Source organism: Somniosus microcephalus, chromosome 15 (assembly GCF_052327205.1).
Source record: "Somniosus microcephalus isolate GS21.2 chromosome 15, FLI_Smic_1.0, whole genome shotgun sequence".
Taxonomy (NCBI): domain Eukaryota; kingdom Metazoa; phylum Chordata; class Chondrichthyes; order Squaliformes; family Somniosidae; genus Somniosus; species Somniosus microcephalus.
In genome coordinates, this window is record NC_141001.1 from 101099717 (window position 1) to 101121878 (window position 22162).

At 43.2% G+C, this 22162-nt stretch overlaps 1 protein-coding gene across 1 annotated transcript in view; it reads left to right on the forward strand.

Annotated features, from left to right (window-relative positions):
- The window catches only part of LOC147107110 (L-lactate dehydrogenase A chain-like), a 34518-nt gene that overhangs the window by 342 nt on the left and 12014 nt on the right, over positions 1–22162 (forward strand). The window contains exons 2-7 of the mRNA XM_086008175.1: positions 116–607; positions 1451–1615; positions 3638–3752; positions 9292–9465; positions 12617–12790; positions 16473–16578. Coding sequence (XP_085864301.1) covers positions 1490–1615; positions 3638–3752; positions 9292–9465; positions 12617–12790; positions 16473–16578 — 695 coding nt within the window. The 5' untranslated portion in view covers positions 116–607; positions 1451–1489. The remainder of the gene's footprint in view (positions 1–115; positions 608–1450; positions 1616–3637; positions 3753–9291; positions 9466–12616; positions 12791–16472; positions 16579–22162) is intronic.

Below are 22162 nucleotides of genomic sequence, written 5' to 3' on the forward strand. Positions count from 1 at the left end.
CACTGTAGTGTACTGTACTGTATTTAACAGGCTGGATGGTCTGAATGAGCTACAGTCTTAAGTTTTTTAAGTATTTCATTAAAATAAATCTATTTTATTTCCTGTGCTTTTCCAGTCTTGACAAAGGGTTTGACCCGAAACGTTGACTCTATTTTCTCTCCACGGATGTTGCCTGTCCTGCTGAGTTTTTCCAGCATTTTCTGTTGTTATTTTAAGTTTTTAAAGTACTTCGGGTCAAAGTGGGTACTTGAACAAAAATCAATTGTAATAATTGCTAATCCGTGGATTCCTGTGACGGTGAGACTTGGACAACGCCCTATATTTGAGACGCATCAAACGGAGCGCCCTTTGACGGCGCTGAATATCGAGTGGAGGCGCGAGGTAGGCGGAGAGAACTTTGAGCAGAGACTCCCGGGGTTTAAATGAAAACGGATTAGAGGGAGCAGTTGGGGTCGGTTAGGAGAAAACATCGCTGACGGTGAAGGAGGCAAATCAGGTCTCGGAGCAACACTCAAAAAAAATAAAACCCACAGACAAACACACACAAGGGAACCAGGAGCAGGGCTGAAGTGAGGAGCAAGACGCCAGAAGAGGAAAACAAATTACTGTAAGTTTTTTTTTTAAAAAGGAAAATATTCAAAGAGTTGATGGGAAATATTAATAGGGAGCGAAAATGGAGATGGACATTACAGCATGGAAATGACACTTATCATCCAAATGCTTTGTTTAAATCATAAAATCCTAGAATGGTTACAGCACGGTTCGTCGAGCCCGTGCCTCCATTAAAGTGAGTCAAAGGATTTTGATACAATGGGTTAAGCATCCACAGATAATATTGAACAGTGTTAAGTCCCAGGCGATCAATATACCCAAGGATCCTTGTGATGTATACTTTCTCTCGCTTTAATTTTTTTCCCCCTAACTGCCATAATTCTTCCATCAATCAAGTGGTTGAGACAGTCTGGGCTGTGGACTTCTTCACACTCGGTGTCCATTCAATTCAATTCAAATCGCTTTATTGGCATGACAAGGTACATCTTATGTTGCCAAAGCATCGAAAAACATTCATGGTTGTACACAAAAATACAGATCTATCCATGTCCTTTCACAACGCACTTCTGCTACACTCTCCAACCCGGAGATAAAAAGATTGTGCAGGACTCCCATCAAAAGGCATAGCTCTTTAGAAAGAAATCCAACGATAGCAGAAGTGTTTAAATGGTCACCTTGAAGCTCAGATTCCAATTCCGAATGTCAGAAGTAAAGTATTAGTTGCCAATCACCACCATCCTATTTTTAAAAATTCATTCATGGGACATGGGCGTCGCTGGCAAGGCCAGCATGTATTGACCATCCTGAATTGCCCTTGAGATTCATGAGTTTAAAAAAAAAAAATTAAACTGCACACCTTTTCTACTGTATTAACAGACAGATGCTTTTTTCCCTTCAGATTTTTGATCTTTCCAGGTTGACCGCCCAGTTTAAAACAATGAGCTTGAAAAATAAATTGATGCATGAAATGCACCCCGAAACTTCTATGAAGGCTTGTTCCAAAATCTCAATCGTGGGGGTTGGACAAGTTGGCATGTCGTGCGCCATTTCTATTCTACAGCAGGTAAAAAGTATCACATTCGTTATTCTGTGCAGCAATTGCTTTTTTTTTTAACATATTTTGTTTCAAAGATCCAAACATTATATGCAGATGAATGAAAGAGAGACTTGCATTTATATAGTGCCTTTCTCGACCACCGGGCATCCCAAAGCACTTTACAGCCAATGAAGTACTTTTGAAGTGTAGTCGCTGTTGTAATGTAGGCAGCCAATTTGCGCACAGCAAGCTCCCACAAACAGCAACGTGATGATGACGACCAAATGGTCTGTTTTAGTGATAGCAAAATACTGCGGATGCTGGAAATCCGAAATAACAACAGAAAACGCTGGAAAAATCAGCAGGCCAGGCAACATCCGTGCAGAGAAACAGAGTTAACGTTTCAGGTCGAAACCCTGCTTCAGAACAGTTATTTCTGTTTTAGTGATGTTGGCTGAGGAATAAATGTTGGCCACGATTACAAGTTGAAGCAGATAAATATTAAAGCATCAATTTTGCACACTGGTTTTCCCACTGACTTAGCAGTGTGTATATATTCTCAGCAAGGTATTTACAGGTGGGTACATTGACAGCATCATAGTGAATTTATTTCATGCGACTTAATATACTGCAGGACAGACAGTTTGATTTTATATTGTCTGCCCAGGCCCACTTGCAGGATGTGCTGATCACAGTTACTCGCCTGCTCCCGGGACAGCATCTCTCTCTATTTTGGAGCCACTCAAACACCACACAGTATGCAAAATAACACTTGTGCCAAGAGAACGACATGCAGTAGAATATGTATTCATCTTTATTTTCTTCTATAAATTGCATCCTCGACACATCGCTGGAGCCAACTGGCACCACCGAGTCAAGTTCTACTGGGGGAAAAGGCAAACTTCCCAAACTGGGACGGACCTTCTTACTACCCACTCCAGAGACTTGAGCCCATAACCCAAGCTGACACTCCAGTGCAGTGCTGAGGGAGTGCTGCACTGTCAGAGGTGCTTTCTTTCGGATGAGAAGTTAAACTCTCAAGTGGACGTAAAGGATCCCCTGGCAAAATTTTGAAGAAGAGTAGGGGAGTTCTCCCCAGTGCCCTAGCCAATATTTATCCCTCAAACAATGTAACAAAAACAGATTATCTGGTTGTTATCTCATTGCTGTTTGTGGGAGCTTGCTGTGTGCAAATTGACTGCCACGTTTCCCACATTACAACAGTGACTGCACTTCAAAAGTACTTCATTGGCTGTAAATCACTTTGGGACCTCCGGAGGTCGTAAAATATATGCTATATAAATGCCAGTCTTTTTTTCTTTTTTACTTGTGATCTAAAATATTTGTCACGTTGGTGGCCTGGTTTCTGTGCACAGAGTTAGTCAAATCCAGGGGCTGGTTGAGAATCCATGCTGATCAGGGCAGAAATTACAATCCGTGCTGTTCTGAGATGAACACTTCATGTGCTCATACCGAAACCTTCTCTGTGCCATTTTAAAACACAGAGGAATTGGGTACAACCACATTCAGCATGGTTGTGCCAGTGCTATGACTGTGGTCTATATCTGGCTCACGAGCCCTGGCAATCCTGGTGCACAAAGAAGATTTAGATCTATTGGTGTTTATATTTCTTACTCGCTGATTTGTCGTGATTGAATTTTGCGGGCCTGGGGATTTGGAAAGGGCTGCTATTTGCCCAGTTACTCCATTGGTGGACAAATCCTAAATCGGAACACCATGAACTGGTGATATCTGCATCTTGAAATCTATGCAGCTGAATGGGAACGTGGATTTAAACTTCATCTGAGGCGCCATAGGATACACCTGAGTGACCCTTGAAGGCAGAACGGCTGGACACTCCTGCTTTACTTGGCAGGCAATCTTAGAGACAAACTAGAAAGGAAATAGAAAATGGGCATAAGGATATGATCTAAGGTTAATGTAAATGCCAGACCAACTAGAATAACATCAACAATATATTGCTAGAATGTTGGATAATGATCAAACACAAACTTAAAACTGGTATTTTCCATTTGTTTCTTTCTATAGCACATCACTGATGAGCTGGCACTAGTTGATAAGGTGGCAGATAAACTGAAGGGGGAGGCTCTGGATTTGTTACACGGTAGCATGTTTCTAAAATCCAGAATTTCGGCAGATACAGGTCAGTGACAGGTCATGGGATTTATCATGGTATATCTAATTTTGTTGAACTTTGGAATAAAATTATATTTTTTAAGCATGCCTTTCTTTGCTCACAACTTGCTCGTCTAACATACCCATTTATATAATAAAAATCTTCTATCTGCACAGGTTTCCTGGCAGCTTTTGGCACCATAAATTCCTATGTCTGCATTTATAATGCAAACTGCCTATGTAAACTTGTCATCCTCTGTGACTGTGACCATGATGTACTATCCCTCTGCATCCTTCTCGACCTGCTTGCAGCCTTTGACACAATTGGCCACACCACCCTCCTTCAATGGCTTTCCTCCGTTCAACTGAGTGGGACTGCCTTTGCCAGGTTCCACTCTTGCCTATCCAGTCATAGTCAGAGAATCTCTTACAATGGCCTCTCTTCCTGCATCTGGAGTCTCCCAAAGATACATCCTTGGCCCAATTCTATTTCTCATCTACATGCTGCCCCTTAGTAACATCATTCGAAGGCACCTCATCAGGCAGAAAAGACATGCTGATGACCCCCAACTCTTCCTCACCGCCACCTCTCTTGACCCCTCCACTGCCTCTGTGTTGTCAGACTGCCAGTCCTGGATGAGCCAGAATTTCCTCCAATTAAACATTGGGCAGATCGAAGCCATTGTCTTTGGCACACACCACAAACTCCGTTCCCCAGCCACTGATTCCATCCTCCTCACTGGTTGTTCTCAAACTCGGCGTTCTATATGACCCTGAGCTGAGCTTCTGACTGCACATCTTCTCCATCACAAAGACCGCCTACATCCACCTCCATTAAAAATCACCCCGTCTCTACCACTGCCTCAGCCCATCTGCTGTTGAAATCCTCATCAGTGCTTTTGTTCCCTCCAGACCCGACTATTCCAATACTCCTGGCCGGCCTCCCATCTTCCACCCTCCGTCAACTTGAACTTCTCAAACTCCTGTAGCTGCCCGCCAATGTTCCCTTTAAGCTGCGTGCCCAAGTAGATGTCCTGTGCAGCCGGGGCCAAAAACAATTCGAGGGAACATTGCCGCCCATATCCTAACTCTCGCTGTCCTGTTCACTCTTTACCTCTGCTCACTGCACAGCAAATCTCCGGCATAGAGCCGAAGAGCCTCCTTTGCAGTGCAATGTGCTGTATGTTAAGTGTTCTGTTTCACTTGGTCTCAAACATGTACCAGAGCCTATTTGTACTGATTTGGCATAATACAGGGTTAACGCTGGTTTCTTTGTGCTGGTGTCAAGTGAAACAAAATTTTTGTTTCATGGCAAACCAACGAGTATGTTGTTTACACCATGCAGTTATAATAAAATTGCAAGAGACAAAAATCTATGGGTACAGTAGCATAATGGTTATGTTACTGGACTAGTAATCCAGAGGCCTGGACTAATGATCCAGAGACATGAGTTCAGATTCCACCACGGCAGCCGGGGAATTTAAATTCAGGTAATTAAATAAATCTGGAATAAAAATCTAGCATCAGTAATGGTGACCATGAAACTATCGGATTGTCGTAAAAAATTAACTAGTTCATTTAAAGTCCTTTGGGGAGGGAAATCTGCTGTCCTTACCTGGTCTGGCCGATATGTGACACCAGATCCAGAGCGATGTGGTTGACTCTTAATTGTCCCCTGAAATGGCCGAGCAAGCCACTCCGTTGTATCAAAAACCGCGACAATAAACTATAATCCACACGGACTGCAGCGGTTCAAGAAGGCGGCTCACCACCACCTTCTCGAGGGCAATTAGGGATGGGCACTAAATGCCGACCTTGCCAGCGACGCCCACATTTCGAGACTGAATAAAAAAACCTATTCAGTTTATTTTAAAATTAATGCAACACTTTAAACCAAATAAATTATTTCCATCTGGTTCTTCCCAATATCTGTTCTAAAACTAGTCCTCGTGAACTTACATTGAGTTCTCTTGGTCCCACTTTCCTGGCTTAATTTGAAGTAATATCTAGGTTTACACAACCATATATCATGTAACATTTTGCATACCTCAGTGAGGTCTCCCCACCCCCCTACCCATCCCAATATTCTTTTCATGTTGTGGAGCTTAAGCTTCTGTAATTTTTCTTCATAACCCACCTCCTTTACACTTGGGATTAGCCTCATTGTTCTGCTCTACGGTCTCCAGCACTTGTATGTTTTTAATGACATGGCAACCTGGAATTGCAGAGCTCTGGCATAACCTCTGGAGACTGTTCTGGCTGTATATTTAAGCATTCTATTCACTTCTTTAATTGCTTTGCCATATTGTGCAGGCATTGAAAGTGATGAACCAACCATCACCCCCGGGTCCCTTTCCAAGGCTCCCTCTGCCCATACTGAGCAGTTGGCATGGTGACGGGTCACCTGGGAGATTGAACGAGTAGAAGAAAGACGGCCATCCCATGGCCTCAATTGTTGCTAGGCAATCTGTGATATATTAAGATGCTATGGATTTGTTTTTGCTGTAAAGACTGTTTTATTTTCATCTGTACTTGAGCAGCACATTGTATTATATAGTACTACATATATATAATAGAATGATAATTGAATTGTTTCTAGATGACCTGTAACATCATTAATTGCTGTGGATTTTTCTATTACAATGCTTATGGTAGAGTGTTCAAAAATAGTGCTTCTCTCGAATAAAGGGAAAATAGAAAGGGAATGGAAAGCTTAGGGGATAAGTGGTAGGATTTCCTAAGAGGGGCTGTGATGAGACCCATAAAAATAGTCCCTCTTAGAAAATCTTTAGTGGAGTTGACAAACATTCTCGAGTTTTTTGTTTGAATGGAGGGTAAAATAGATTGACCCCTTTTTATAGTTTAGCTTTAATTTCTTTTTAATGCTTCTCCCCTCCCTTGTCCTTGCCTTTTAGACAATGACTTCAACTTGGTGTACGGGTGCTTCTGTGGGTGCTGTATCTCATCCTAGTAGCTATTCATTATGACCGGCCCAAGCCCATAGGAGGCGTTACATCTGGGCCAAGTTTTGTGCTCGCCCAACGCCCACATGTACACACTTCGGGCAGCGATTGGGAGGTAGTGACCAGGAGCTGAAACCCAGACCCATTTCTGCCTTCCTAACTGAGGCCCGATTTAGCTATTTATAGTACCCTACACGTGCCTCATTTATTTTTATTTATTGTGATTGCATTTATATAGATTGTCCAGTCAAGTGTGTTAGTCGAAGTGTTCTAACTGTTCAATAGCTGAGTGAGGGACATTGTGAAAGGGAGCCAGGCAGCCCTTGCCGACGGGTGCAGCCTGAAAGTTCTAACTTGCATAATAAAACATACAAGTGCTGGAGACAGCCTAGTTCTAACTTGCAGGCTGCAAGTTCTTGCATCTTCTAAGTAGCCACAGCAACAAAGGGGGGGGAAATCCACTAAGGTCACATTTGTATAAGTCATTTGCAGCACATCTCATCATTTCACATCTGAAGCCATTGGGCTGCACCCACAGATGGTGCAGAAGGTCAAGGTGCAGAAGGTCGGCTAACTCCGCACAGGGCAGGCTCTAAGCTGATCTATATGCCGCAGATACTCGATGCTTTTACCGGCTGAGCCAGGGGAGTAGTCAGTCAAATCAAATCAAATCAACTTTTATTGTCATTGTTAGTGCACAAGTGCAGTACAACGAAATGTAGGCTTGCGGCTCCCGAGAGTGTACATTTGGATTAAGACATTTAAACATTCAACATACATTTGGCTTGTAATACATTAACATAACCATAATAAAGTGCATTGGCAGATGTGCAGGCTTTAGAGTTTATTTGTGGAGTTCAGTAGGATGACAGCCCTGGGAAAGAAGCTGTTCCTAAATCTGGTCGTACGGGTGCGAATGCATCTGTAGCGTCTCCCAGATGGCAGGATTTTTCACTAAAGATTTCAAGTTTGGTGCAATTTTCAAAATGAAGTATTTTCTCCTGCATATTGCAGGAATAACACAAACACAAACTTGATTATGTGAATGAGTGAACTGCTTGACAGTAGGCTGATCGCTGAAAGATGTTGAATAATACAGTCAGAGCTGATTTATCCCAATACTTTGGGTATGCCCACTTTTGTTACAGACTCCAAATTATTGGAATAAGCAAAAAAATAGCAGTGCGTGAAGCAAGCAAGCTTTAGGTTGATACCAACATCAAGCCAAGTTCAAAAAGTTCTATCCTGTGCCTCTTTGTCTCTCCAGCCAGCGACAATCCCTATGTAAACTTGCCAGATTGGCTAAGTCTGGCTGCAGCAAGATCTGGTTTTTAAAAAAAAAACTAGCATTTATATAGCGCTTTTCACGACCTCAGGACGTCCCAAAGCACTTTACAGGCCAATTAAATACTTTTTGCACTGTTGTAATGTAGGAAACGTGGCAACCAATTTGCGCACCGCAAGGTCCCACAAACTGATATAGAAACAGAAAAAGCTGGAAATACTCAGCAGCATCTGTGGAGAGAGGAACAGAGGTAACGTTTCAGTTCGACAACCTTTCGTCACAAACAGATCATCTGTTTTAGTGATGTTGGTTGAGAGAGAAATGTTTGCCAGAATACCGGGCAGAACTCCCCTGCACTTCTTTGAAATAGTGCCATGGGGTCTTTTACGTCTACCCGAGAGAGCAGACGGGGCCTCGGTTTAATGGGTCTCAATCCGAAAAACGGCACCTTCGGCAGTGCCGCACTCCCTCAGTGCTGTATGAGAATGTCAGCCTAAATTTTGTGCTCAAATCTCTGGAGTGGGACTTGAACTCTCAACCTTCTGACTCGGGCGAGAGTACCACCACTGAGCCACGGCTAGTGCAGCAAGTGTTTAAAAAATGCGAGTCTTCCTGGCAGCTGAAATGAGCAAATCTGTTGAGTTCAGTTTCACTGGCTGTATGAGACCCTTGTGTTGGAAGCCAGCAGCACCAGAACCACTCTCTCTCCCTGTATAAAAGCAGCTGTAATTTGTTGAGTGAAGTGCATATTGCCGACAGCCAGATACAGTATCCAACTACAACATGTGCTTTGCCTGCCATCAATTTAAACATTTAGAACTCTAAATTAAATTCATTATAGACAGGAACACTAATTTTAAACAATTCTTTTAATTCTGAGGCTCATAAAAGAAGCAGTTCTAAAAATACAAAGAACTATTGACAAGGTTGCTCATTGTTCAATTGCTGGTTATGGTGTTTTGCCTGACACGAACTCGTGTTCTACTCATTCGCACATTAATCAAAGTGGGAAGTACAATGCTGAAAACATCAGTTCTGGTGTTCAATAAGTCCGGGACCACTGAACAACATGGCAAACTTGTCTTTTTATAAAATGAAGTTGTCAGGCTAGCACTTTAATGAGCAGAAAACTCTGTGGATTTGAAGATTGGTGTCAGATGGATACCATTCAGCTTCTCTGTATCAAGTATTCATGTTCTTTATAATTGGGATATTTGAGTTAGGGAGTCTGTGCAGTCCAAGTCTGACTGTATTACACGAACTTGAAATAGGTACGTCTCCTTTTTAACTGAATGTCTCTTACAATGACCATCCTACAGACTATCTAGTTACAGGAGAGTCGAAGGTGTGCATCATCTGTACTGGTGTACGGCAGACGGAGGGAGAAGTGAAGACAAAACAGCTGCAAAAAAACATAGCTACCTATAAGGAGATTATCCCTCAATTGGCTAAGTACAGTCCAACTACTGTTTTGCTAATTGTTACTCACCCAGGTAAAGTTTAAATTGATTAAGTAGCGCTGAGAATGTCTTCAGTTGCATGTGTGTATTCAATGTAAAAAATCTGGAATGCTATACCGCAGCACTGAATAGCTTTGTTTTAGAGAAATGCTTCATTTAAAGCAAAGATTTCAACTTCAGTACACATTTGTACTATTACATGAGCTTCCTTTCTCTTCCTGTCCAATTTTCTCTCCTCCCTCCTTTCTTAAAGGCATTGGTTGCTTGCCAGACAATCGGTGCCCTCCAGTACAACACCCAGTGCTCCAAGTGGGGCCGAAACATTGCTCCGTACAAGTTTATTAAGAAGGAAAGAAAGAACTTTTAATGTATGTAGCACCTTTCACATCCTCGGGATTCCCCAAAGTGTTTCACAATCTGCAAATTACTTTTTGAAGTGTAGTCACTGTTGTTATGGAGTCAAACACAGTAGCCAATTTGCGCACAGGATGGTCCCACAAATAGCAAATGAATGAATCATAGAAAGTTACAGCACGGAAGGAAGCCATTTCGGCCCATCGTGTCCGCGCCGGCCAACAAAGAGCTATCCGGCCTAATCCCACTTCCCAGCTCTTGGTCCGTAGCCCTGCAGGTTAGAGCATCCCAAGTGCACATCCAAGTACTTTTTAAATGTGGTTAGGGTTCCTGCCTCTACCACCCTTTCAGGCAGTGAGTTCCAGACCCCCACAACCCTCTGGGTGAAGAAATTTCCCCCCCCCCCCAATTACTTTAAATCTGTGCCCCCTGGTTTTTGACCCCTCTGCTAAGGGAAATAGGTCTTTGCTATGCCCCTCATAATTTTATACACCTCAATAAGGTCTCCCCTCAGCCTCCTCTGTTCCAAGGAAAACAGACCCAGCCTATCCAGTCTTTCCTCATAGCTAAGATTCTCTACTCCCGGCAACATCCTTGTAAATCTCCTCTGTACCCTCTAGTGCAATCACATCTTTCCTGTAATGTGGTGACCAGAACTGCATGCAGTACTCTAGCTGAGGCCTAACTAGTGTTTTATACAGTTGAAACATAACCCCCCTGCTCTTGTATTCTATGCCACGGCTAATAAAGGCAAGTATTCTGTCTGCCTTCTTAACCACCTTAACCTGGCCTGCTACCTTCAGGGATCTGTGGACATGCACTCCAAGGTCCCTTTGTTCCTCTGCACTACTCAGTGTCCTACAATTTAGTGTGTATTCCCTTTCCTTGTTAGCATTACCTCACACTTCTCCGGATTGAATTCCATTTGCCACTGTTCTGCCCACCTGACCAATTTATTGATATCTTCCTGCAGTCTACAGCTTCCTTCTTCAGTATCAACCACACAGCCGATTTTAGTATCATCTGCAAACTTCTTAATCATACCCCCTATATGACCAGATATTCTGGGTTTTTTTTGTGGTGCTGGTTGAAGGAAAAAGGTTGACCAGGACACCTTCCTGGTCTTCTTCAAGGGATCCTTTGTACCCATGTGAACAGGATTTGGGTTAATGCCTCATCTCTGCCTAGATTATATGTTCAAATCCTGGAGTGGGCATGAACCCACAACTTTTTGACTCGGAGGTGAGATTGCTATCACTGAGTCAATTGTCACTATCGGACTTTGGGACTTATATTTTGTCCCTCTGGCTATTTACCCTAAGATTATCTTTCTCTTTACTGCTGTTGCTCATTGCATTGATTGTTTCAATGAACTATCCATCAGTAAGCTAGATCCCGCTCCTGAATTGTGTCTAAAAGTTCTGCTTATTCCGCTTCTCCAGTCTCATCCTATTGCATTTGTCCACATTAATTTAGTTGCACCTTGTCAATCCATCCCAGCAATCGATGCAAATTCCTCTGAATTTGGTCCTAGGGTTTTTGCTATTTGTAGGCCCTCCCTTTCCTTCCCTTCCAAAGGTTTCGCATCAACCTAGGCAACATTTTTGATATTTTATGTGTATCTAAAGGGCTAAGTGATGAGAACTAAATGACAAAACAGTAATGGGCCAGAAATTCGGGTCCCCACGGGTGAGTACGCGCTGGGTACTCACGCGTAGGCCCAACGAAAGTGCTGGTTTCGTGCATGCGCAGGAAACCGGAACTTCCGTTCCCTTTAAAGGAAGGGGTTCACAGGTCGAACGCGTGCGCCGGAGAGGCAGCGCGTACGCCTGGAACTTCCGTTTTTTTTCCAGATTTCTCCGGGAGGGTAAGTCTCCAGGAGTTACGCTTTTAAAAAGCAGTCGCAAGGCCTGCTTTTAACAAGGTAAGTGGTGAATTAAGTAAAATTAAAACATTTTTTCCACAAGTTTATTATTTTTAAATACTTTAAAGAAAGGTAAGTTTATTTTTAGCCCCGCTAAAAACGAACTAATTTTTTCAAAAATTTAAATTATTGTTTAAAATAGTTATTTTATGTAATTTATAGTTATTTTAAAAATGTGATTTAAAAAAAAAAAAAATTATTTGAAGTTTGTTACGTTTTGGGGCTGAACTCTAATCATAGATTTGACAGGTCTTCCTGTCAAATCTATGAATAGAGATTCCCTGCTACGATTGGCTCTCCATGGCCCACGTGATCCCAGGGAACGCATCGAACTAACTGCGCCCCTGGGATACGCAAGCACTGCGCGCCAGCAGTTGGAGCAGGCCCAGGATTGGAATCCCGCCCAGGATCGGAATCCCACCCGGGCCCACAGCACAACCGCCGGCGCGCTAGGTAAGTGCAGGTCGGAGGCTTGCACCCGCAGGAAGCCTCTGACCTGAATTTCTGGGCCATTAACATTCTTAAAAAAAAAAAAAAATTGATCTCTCTCTTTTCTGTGCCGTTCTTGCAATTTTCAAGTTGATCTTATTAGCACTGTATTGTGGGTACCCCTGAGTTTAATCCGAATACCTCACCTGTCTTTAGTTTAAATCTTTATTCGTGTAGATAGTCTAGAATGGTGTCAATGTAGACCACAATGCAAGTAAATATTTCATATTCACCAATATCCCGTACTTCAAATAATTGAGTTTTACGTTTGAACAGTGACCATTTCAGATGATAGCACACAATAGGACAATCAACCAGAGAATAAAATCTTTTTCACATGTTAATTTTCATTTTTTTTAAATTGTGTTGCACAATGACAGGAGAAATTATTTTTTCTGGACTTTGTTTACTTTTCAGTGGATATAATGACCTATGTTGCCTGGAAATTGAGTGGCTTCCCAAAGCACCGTGTTATCGGCACTGGCACTAACTTGGACACTGCCAGGTTTCGTTTTTTACTAGGCGCGAAGTTGAAAATTAATCCAGTTAGTGTTCACGCTTACATCATCGGTGAACAAGGAGATGAAAGCGGTATGTAGTTAGCTGCCAACTTGATTAATATTGACAAAACATTAATAAAGATATTGTATGTAGGCCTGTGAAATGCATAAGCTTTGTTCTAAATTATCAATTTTCCCCCATTTCAATTTTGATGGTTGTTTTTCATACAAAATGTTTGAGATGTACGGCTCAAGTCTTTGATTCCTAAGCATGGCTCCCAGGGCTATCACTTTAAAACCCTTGCCTCAAATTAGTGAACTTTATATCAGTTTTCAGCCAGGTAGAACACTGAGAAGGTGAAAGGTTCCACCTCTGACTTGCCCACATCACATCATGCCTCTTGTTGGGTGATCAGTGTCCACCAGTGGTGGTCACGAGAGAAACTTGGAAGCTAGACGGCTTCTTGCTTCGAGGGGTATATATGTTGCTAGATGGTTGAGTGTTAATGCAGTGTGAGAAATTAGTATCGGAAAATCCTTAAACATACAAATATTAAGTGCTATTGGTACAATCATTACTGATAATTCACATTTTAAAAATCAAATTCGTTTAACATTTGGCTGGGAACCAATTATTGAATAAAATAAACGAAACAATTATAAGAGATGTGATCTTGCCGCAAATTAATATAACTTTGTTTATGGGATGTTGGCGGCGCTGGCAAGGCCAGCATTTATTGCCCATCCCTAATTGCCCTTGAGAAGGTGGTGGTGAGCCAGCTTCTTGAACCGCTGCAGTCCGTGTGGTGAAGGTACTCCCACAGTGCTGTTAGGGAGGGAGTTCCAGAATTTTGACTCCGCGACAATGAAGGGGCGGCAATATACTTCCAAGTCAGGATGGTGTGACTTGGCCGGGAACTTGGAGGTGGTGGTGTTCCCATGCGCCTGCTGCCCTTGTCCTTCTAAGTGGAAGAGGTCGCGGGTTTGGGAGGTTCTGCCGAAGAAGCCTTGGCGAGTTGCTGCAGTGCATCTTGTAGATGGTACACACTGCAGCCACGGTGCGCCGGTGGTGGAGGGAGTGAATGTTTAAGGTGGTGGATGGGGTGCCAATCAAGTGGGCTGCTTTGTCCTGGATGGTGTCGAGCTTCTTGAGTGTTATTGGAGCTGCACTCATCCAGGCAAGTGGCGAGTATTCCATCACACTCCTTACTTGTGCCTTGTAGATGGTGGAAAGGCTTTAGGGAGTCAGGAGGTGAGACACTTGCTGCAGCTTACCCAGCCTCTGACTTGCTCTTGTTGCCACAGTATTTATGTAACTGCTGAAAGTGAAATACACTGACAACCAGAGAAATCAATAATAAATTTTGTTATAAATTATTTTAAATGGTCGATTGCAGCACTAATATTTATGGGATTAAAAATCAGCTGTGGGTTTAAAGGATCATCTTTACATGTGGGCGAAGTAGTTCACTCAATTCTCCCATCACTGAGATTTATGTCCAACTGAGTGAGCAAAGCTACTTTGGTCAGAAATGTAGGAAACTCTTCGAGGTTATTCTGAAGACACTGCGTTGTATTTACTGACCAATAGTTTAAAGCAGGATTCCACACCCGTAGAAAACTTCTTCACTGTCTCCGTTTAAAGCCAGATCAAAAAGTGCTTGTTAGAATATACTGCTGTTTGACTCCTGCTGGGGTACAGTTGCATGGGACCAACAGCCCTTTGGAGCCTCATCCGAGTGGTCACTCTTCATGTGTGGTCCTTGACGGTGAGTGCTGCAGCCTATTCCTTCCAGGAGAGGTGGGATGGAGATCTCAACCTCACCCAATATTCAAACATATTTTCATATTTCCAACATGGGTTGCTGGGTAGCCACCAATAGTGAGAATTCGGTCTGATTTTTTTCTTCCTCTGATTTTTGGGTTCAGGTGGCTGATTATAGCACCCTAATACCCTGGCTAAGATCAGCTAACTCAACACAGACATGGGGTCAAATGAATACCAACAGTTTAGAAATCACTGCTTAGGCCTCCGCTGGAGTATTGTGGACAGTTCTGGGCCCCACACTTCAGGAAAGATGTAAAGGCCTTAGAAAGGGTACAGAGGAGGTTTACCCGGATGTTACCAGGGATGAGGAACTTCAGTTATGAGGAGAGGTTGGAAAAGTTAGGAATGTTTTCCTTGGAGCAGAGAGGGTTCAGAGGTGACCTAATGCAGGTTTTCAAGATGATGAGAGGTTTCGATAGAGCAGATAGAGAAAAAAACTATTCCCTCTGGCAAGTAAGTTAATAACCAGAGGTCATAGATTTAAAATCACTGACAAAAGAGCTAGAGAAACATAGAAACATGGAAGATAGGAGCAGGAGTAGGCCATTCGGCCCCTCGAGCCTGCTCCGCCATTCAATGCGATCATGGCTGATCATCCAAGTTCAGTACCCTGTCCCTGCTTTCTCCCCATACCCCTTGATCCCTTTAACCTCAAGAAATATATCCAACTCCTTTCTTGAATATATTTAATGAATTGGCCTCCACCGCCTTCTGTGGTAGAGAATTCCACAGGTTCACCACTCTGGGTGAAGAAATTCCTCATTTCTGTCCTAAATGGCCTACCCCTTATCCTTAGACTGTGACCCCTGGTTCTGGACTCCCTGACCATCGGGAACATCCTCCCTGCATCTAGTCTGTCCAGTCCTGTTAGAATTTTATAAGTTTCAATGAGATCCCCTCTCATTCTTCTAAACTCCAGCGAGTACAAGCCCAATCGACCCAATCTCTCCTCATACGTCATTCCTGCCATCCCAGGTATCAGCCTGGTGAATCTTCGCTGAACTCCTTCCATGGCAAGAATATCCTTCCTCAGATAAGGCGACCAAAACTGCACACAATACTCAAGATGTGGTCTCACCAAGGCCCTGTATAACTGCAGCAAGACCTCCTTGTTCCTGTACGCAAACCCTCTCACTACGAAGGCCAACATACCATTTGCCTTCTTAACCGCCTGCTGCACCTGCATGCTTACCTTCAGCGACTGGTGCACAAGGACACCCAGGTCTCGTTGCACTTCCCCTTCTCCCAATCTATTGCCATTCAGATAATAATCTGCCTTCCTGTTTTTGCCACCAAAGTGGATAACCTCACATTTAGGGGAGATGAGGAGAATTTTTTCCACTCTGAGTTGTAAGGATCTGGCACTCTCTACTTGAAAAGGTGAAAGAAGCTGATTCCATAAATAATTTAAAAAGGGAGTTGGACAGGTACTTGAGGATGAGGAACTTATGTGGTTACAGACAAAAAGTGGGGATGTGGGACTAAGCACGAAGAGCCAGCACGGGCATGACGAGCTGAATTTCCTCCTTCTGTGCTTTAAGTTTCTATGATTCTAGTTTAACAGTGCATTCATAGCATAAGCAGGATACAATCTGTTTTTCATATACTGCTAATGGTTTATCTTTTTTTTTTCCCACTTATTTTTGCAAGAGCAGCTTTTCCAATTGGATGCAGGATTATTGAAGAACACCATAGCAACAGTATCCATTACATTGGTCTTCCTGGCTATTACTTCCAGAACTTTGCTTAAATGAAGCCAACCTTTCTTGAATGTTTATTTCTTGGCAGAATGTGATGACCAATCTTTTTACTGATTGTTCAAGATGCCACCTGGTCCTTAATGATTAGCATGGCCCCAGTTCATTTAATGTTCTGAGTTTTGTGCTTTATGAAGCATGAAACATGTCACTGCAACTAATGCTGTTTTTTTCCCCTTTTAATGTAGTTGCTGTTTGGAGTAGTGCGAATGTGGCTGGTATTAATCTGGAGCAATTGGATGAAAAACTGGCAACGGAGCAGGGACATCAAATTCATAAAAAGGTTATCGAAAGGTAAATGTCAATGGGTTCTTGTAAAAGGTTGCATACAATGACAGATCCGGGTGCTTGTTACATTTGTGAATATAGTGAAACCATCCTTAGAACTAGGGATCTTGGTAAGATGTTTAAAAGTCTCTCTGGGACATAATGGGGAGGATGCTACATATTTGTTTCCTCTATAGTAATTCTCAGTTTTTAATTCTTTCTGTCTCAAAACCGCCTTCTTCACCCCTCCTCAAAAAAAAATGTTCTTGACCCAGCCGTCCTTCCAATTACAGCCCTCTCTTCAACCTCCCTTTCTTAAACGCATTGTTTCCACCCAGATCTTTTCCCATCGCTCCTGAAGCTCCCTGTTTGAGATCTTCTAATACAGTTTTTGCCTTTCTCGCAGCACTAAAATTACCCTTGCCAAAGTTATGAACGACATCCTATGTGACTGTGGCGCTTTATCCCATCTTATCCTCCCAGACCTACTGGTGGCATTTGACATGGTTGATCATGCCATTCTCCTCCATTGTGTAACTTTAAAAAAAAATTTGTTCCTGGGATGTGGGCATCGCTAGCAAGGCCAGCATTTATTGCCCTTGAGAAGGTGGTGGTGAGCCGTCTTCTTGAACCAATGCAGTCCTTGTGGTGAAGTTACTCCCACATTGCTGCTCGGGAGGGAAAGGAGTTCCAGGATTTTGACCCAGCGACAATGAAGGAACGGCGATATACTTCTAAGTCAGGATGGTGTGTGACTTGGAGGTGGTGGTGTTCCAATGCGCCTGCTGCCCTTGTCCTTCTAGGTGGTGGAGGTCGCGGGTTTGGGAGGTGCTGCCGAAGAAGCCTTGGCGAGTTGCTGCAGTGCATCTTGTAGATGGTAACACACTGCAGCCACGGTACGCCGGTGGTGGATGGGGTGCCAGTCAAGTGGGTTGCTTTGTCCTAGATGGTGTCGAGCTTCTGGAGTGTTGTTGGAGTTGCACTCATCCAGGCAAGTAGAGAGTATTCCATTACACTCCTGACTTGTGCCTTTGTAGATGGTGGAAAGGCTTTGGGGAGTCAGGAGGTGAGACACTCGCTGCAGAATACCCAGCCTCTGACCTGCTCTTGTAGCCACAGTATTTATGATCAGAAAATACTGGAAATACTGAGCAGGTCAGGCAGCATCTGTGGAGAGAGAAACAGTTAATTTTTCAGGTTAATGACCCTTCGTCATAACTGGAAAAAGCTGGAGATGGAACAGGATTTTAAGCAAGTGTAGGGGCCGGGAAAGGGGGAGGGGGGGAAAGAACAAAAGGAAAGGTCTGTGATAGGCTGGAAGACAGGAGAGATTAAGAGACAAAAGGGATGATGGTGCAAGGCAAAAGGAGATGGTAATGGGACAAATTAAGAAACAAAAGATGGCTCTAGATGAAGTGTGAATGGCGATGACAGAATGAAAGACAGCTGCCATGTGAGAGAGAAAAAAAATGGGGAAAAAAAGGATAGGGGCCGAGGTTATGGTCTGAAATTGTTGAATACAGTGAGTCCAGAAGGCTGTAAAGTGCCTAATCGAGCCTTCTGGACTTAACATTGAGTTCAACAATTTCAGACCATAACCTCTGCCCCTAACCATTTTTTCCTCTCTCTCTCATATGGCAGCTGTCTTTCATTCTGCCATCGCCATTTACACTTCATCTAGAGCCATCTTTTGTTTCTTAACTTGTTCCATTACCATCTCCTTTTGCCTTGCACCATCATTCCTTTTGTCTCTTAATCTCTCCTGCCTTCCATCCTATCACAGACCTTCCCTTTGTTCTTTCCTCCCCTCCCCCCTCTCCCTGCCCCTACACTTGCTTAAAAACCTGTTCCATCTCCAGCTTTTTCCAGGTCTGACGAAGGGGCACAGACCTGAAACGTTAACTCTGTTTCTCTCTCCACAGATGCTGCCTGACCTGAGTATTTCCAGCATTTTCTGTTTTTATTTCCGATTTCCAGCATCCGCAGTATTATGCTTTTGTATTTATGATCACGTCTGCAGCCGCTGCTTTTTCAGCAATTGCTTCTCTTCCCTTTCTTGAATTGTGATCTCGGCTCCCTCTTGATCTGTACAAAGCCCCTGGAAAACATCATCCACAAGCACAGGGTTAGCTTCCACATGTATGCTGACAACACCCAACTCTACCTTTCCACCACTTTCCATGACTCCATGTCTCCGTTTGTGCTGTCAAAACTGTTGGTCCAACATCAAATCCTGGATGAGTCACATCATCCTACAGCTCCGCATCAGAGAAAACCAAAGCCACTGTCTTTGACTCTTCCCTCACAAACTACTCTCATACCGTTGATTCCATCCTCCTCTGACCACTCTCTCAGGCTGAACTAGACCATTCACAGTATAATTTGACCCAGAGCTAAGCTTTAAACCTCATATCCTATTCATCACATTTTGTTAGGAAGAACAAGGAGAGGCAATATAAACTAAAGAGTACAATCCTAAAGTGGGTGCATGAACAGAGACCTGGGGGTATATGTGCACAAATTGTTGAAGGTGGCAGGGCAGGTTGAGAAAGCAGTTAAAAAGGCTTGCGGGACACTGGGCTTTATAAATGGAGGCATAGAGTACAAAAGCAAGGAAGTTACGATGAACCTTTATAAAACACTGGTTCAGCCTCAACTGGAGTATTGTGTCAAATTCTGGGCACCGCACTTTAGAAAGGATGTGAAGGCCTTACAGTGCAGAAAAGATTTGAGAATGATTCCAGGAATGAGGAATTTCAGTTACTAGAGAAGCTGAGGTTGTTCTCCTTAGAGCAGTGAAGGTTGAGAGGAGATTTGATCGCGGTATTCAAAATCATGAGGGGTCTAGATAGAGAGAGATTGTTCCCATTGGTGGAAGGGTCGAGAACCAGTGGTCACTGATTTAAGGTGATTGGCAAAAGAACCAAAGGTGACATGAGGGAAAAACTTTTTTACAGAGCGAGTGGTCAGGATCTGGAATGCACTGCCTGAACGGGTGGTGGAGGCAGACTCAATTGTGGCTTTCAAAAGGGAGTTGGATAAGTACCTGAAGGAAAAAAATTGCAGGGCTACGGGGAAAGGACGGGGGAGGGGGCTAGCTGAAGTGCTCTTGCAGAGAGCTGGCATGGGCTTGATGGGCCGAATGGCCTCCTTCTGTGCTGTTGTAGGAATGGCTAGATTCCTAACTAAAGGACTGAGGTCGAGTCAGTCTATCAAACAAACGATGTTTAATACTATTCAACAGAGTTTAACGCGAAAACACAGGAGAACTAAATTACAGGTCTGTACTCTTTGCTGGCTCCACGAGGACTGGCTAGGGCGGCTCCCCAGTCTGACGTCATGACGTTTTCCTGCCGCTGGAGGATCACGTGATCAACGTGATGACATCGCGTTTGGTCTCATTCTTAAAGGGACCGCGCTATGTACATGTGATAATATGAACAAAGATACAGATTCATTCTGTAGCTAATAATTTGTTAAAGATAATTATGTACATTAGATCAGAGTCCCCTGGTGGCTCTGCCACACTGTAACCATTCTATGATCACTAAGATTGGTTCTTTCCATGCCTGAAACCATACCTGCCTCTACATCAGCTCCTCTACTGCTGAAACCCTTGTACGAGCCTTTGTGATTACAGACTTGACTAATCCAATAGTCTCCATGCCATCTCCCATACCTTTTCCTCCCTTGTCTCCCACTTGTCCAAAACTCTGCCACTTGTACCTTGTCTTACAGTAAATCTTATTCACCTAGCATCACTGGTCTTTACTGGATTCACATTATATTATGTTTAACATCCTCGTCCCAGTCTTTAAATCCCTACCTCTGCAAGCTTCTCCAGCCATATCAACTCCCCCAATACTCTGCTCCTCTGAATCCAGCCTTCTATTCATCCACGCCCTCTTCTCCTCCCCCCCCCCTTGCAATTCCTCCTTTGCCCCAACCTTTAGCTGCATTGGTCCCGCTCCCTGGATCTCTCTCCATATATATTTCTCTACATCTTTGAAATCCTTCTCGTAAACCCATCATTTTGGCCAAGTTTTTCACCACATCTCCTAATGTATGTTTTCCTGCCTTGGCTTCCATTCCAACACCGATCATGAAGCACTTTGGGATGTTAAAAATATATTCAAGGCATTATATCAATGCAAGTTGTTTTCTCCTTTCCTCATTCTGTGCCTCTGTCACAACCAAGAGTTTAAAATGAAATTAATAAACACACTTCTGTCGTTTGTCCTTTTTTACATTATCAGTCTATTTATATGTTCCATGCACTCCCATTCTTAACTCCATTGTTCAAACATGACTGAATAAGTAAATTCACTTTCTGAATGATTGCACTTATTGGGATGGATTTTTAGTATTAGCAATTTGTATGACCTTTTATCTGATTAACTGGTTTCCATTCACTTCACTTATAACTAATTGACTCCAAATAGTGTGGTGCTGGAGAAAACCTGTCGTTAATTTAAAAAAAAAAAAATGCATAAATCAAACCTTAAAGTGAGCAGATGTCCTAAAATGGCGTAATAGTTTCCAAGAGGCTACTAATTGGCATTACACAAAACATCTGCTGGGGGTTAACGTACACAAATCTTTGAAGGTGACAGAATAAGTTGAGAGCTGTTTTTTTTAAAAAAAGCATTCACAATTCTGAGCTTCATAAGTAGAGGCATAGAGCACAAAAGCAAGGAAGTTATGCTAAATCTTTATAAATCACTGGTTAGGCCTCAGCTGGCGTACTGTGTCCAATTCTGCAAACTGCACTTTAGGAAGGAGGTCAAGGCCTTGAAGGGGTTCAGAGGAGATTTACCAGAATGATCTCGGGGATGAGGGAATTCAGTAATGTGGAGAGACTACAGAAGCTGGGGTTATTCTCCTTTAAGAGTAGAGAAGGTTACAGGGTGATTTAATAGGTGCTCAAAATTATGAGGCATTTTGATGGAGTAAATAAGGAGAAACTGTTTTCACTGACGAAAGGGCTGATAACTAGAGGACACAGATTTAAGATAATTGGCAAAAGAACCAGAGGGGAGATGGGGAGAATTTTTTTTTTTTTTTTTAATGCAGCAAGTTGTTATGATCTGCAATGTATTGTCTCAAAGGGTGGTGGAAGCAGATTCAGCAGTAACTTTCAGAAGGGAATTGGGATAAATACTTGAAAAGGAAAAATTTTCAGGGTTATGTGGAAAGAGTGGAGCAGTAGTACTAATTGGATTGGTCTTTGAAAGACCCGGCATAGGCACAATGGGCCTCCTGGCCTCCTCCTATGCTGTATGACTCAATGATTTATTTTTTGTCCTGTTGAAACCCACTATTTTGGGTCTCCGTCCCTCATTTGCTTTATTGATGTTAGTTGTGTGGGGGGCGTCCACCTGCATCCCTGGAGAGATCCTTTCATTTCAATGGGGCCATCACCTCACCAATCCAATGCCGTCTGTTTCTGGAAAAGAAAACACTATGGCCTAGAAATTCAGTATAGCCACGTTTGGGGCGCTACAGCTGGGCGTTCGCTCAACTTCGCGCCACCTTTGCCGATATTCATTTGCATCGTCCCAAGAGGTTGCTGCTGCGCTAAAGCAGGCGATGCACGACTATCATAAGGCGC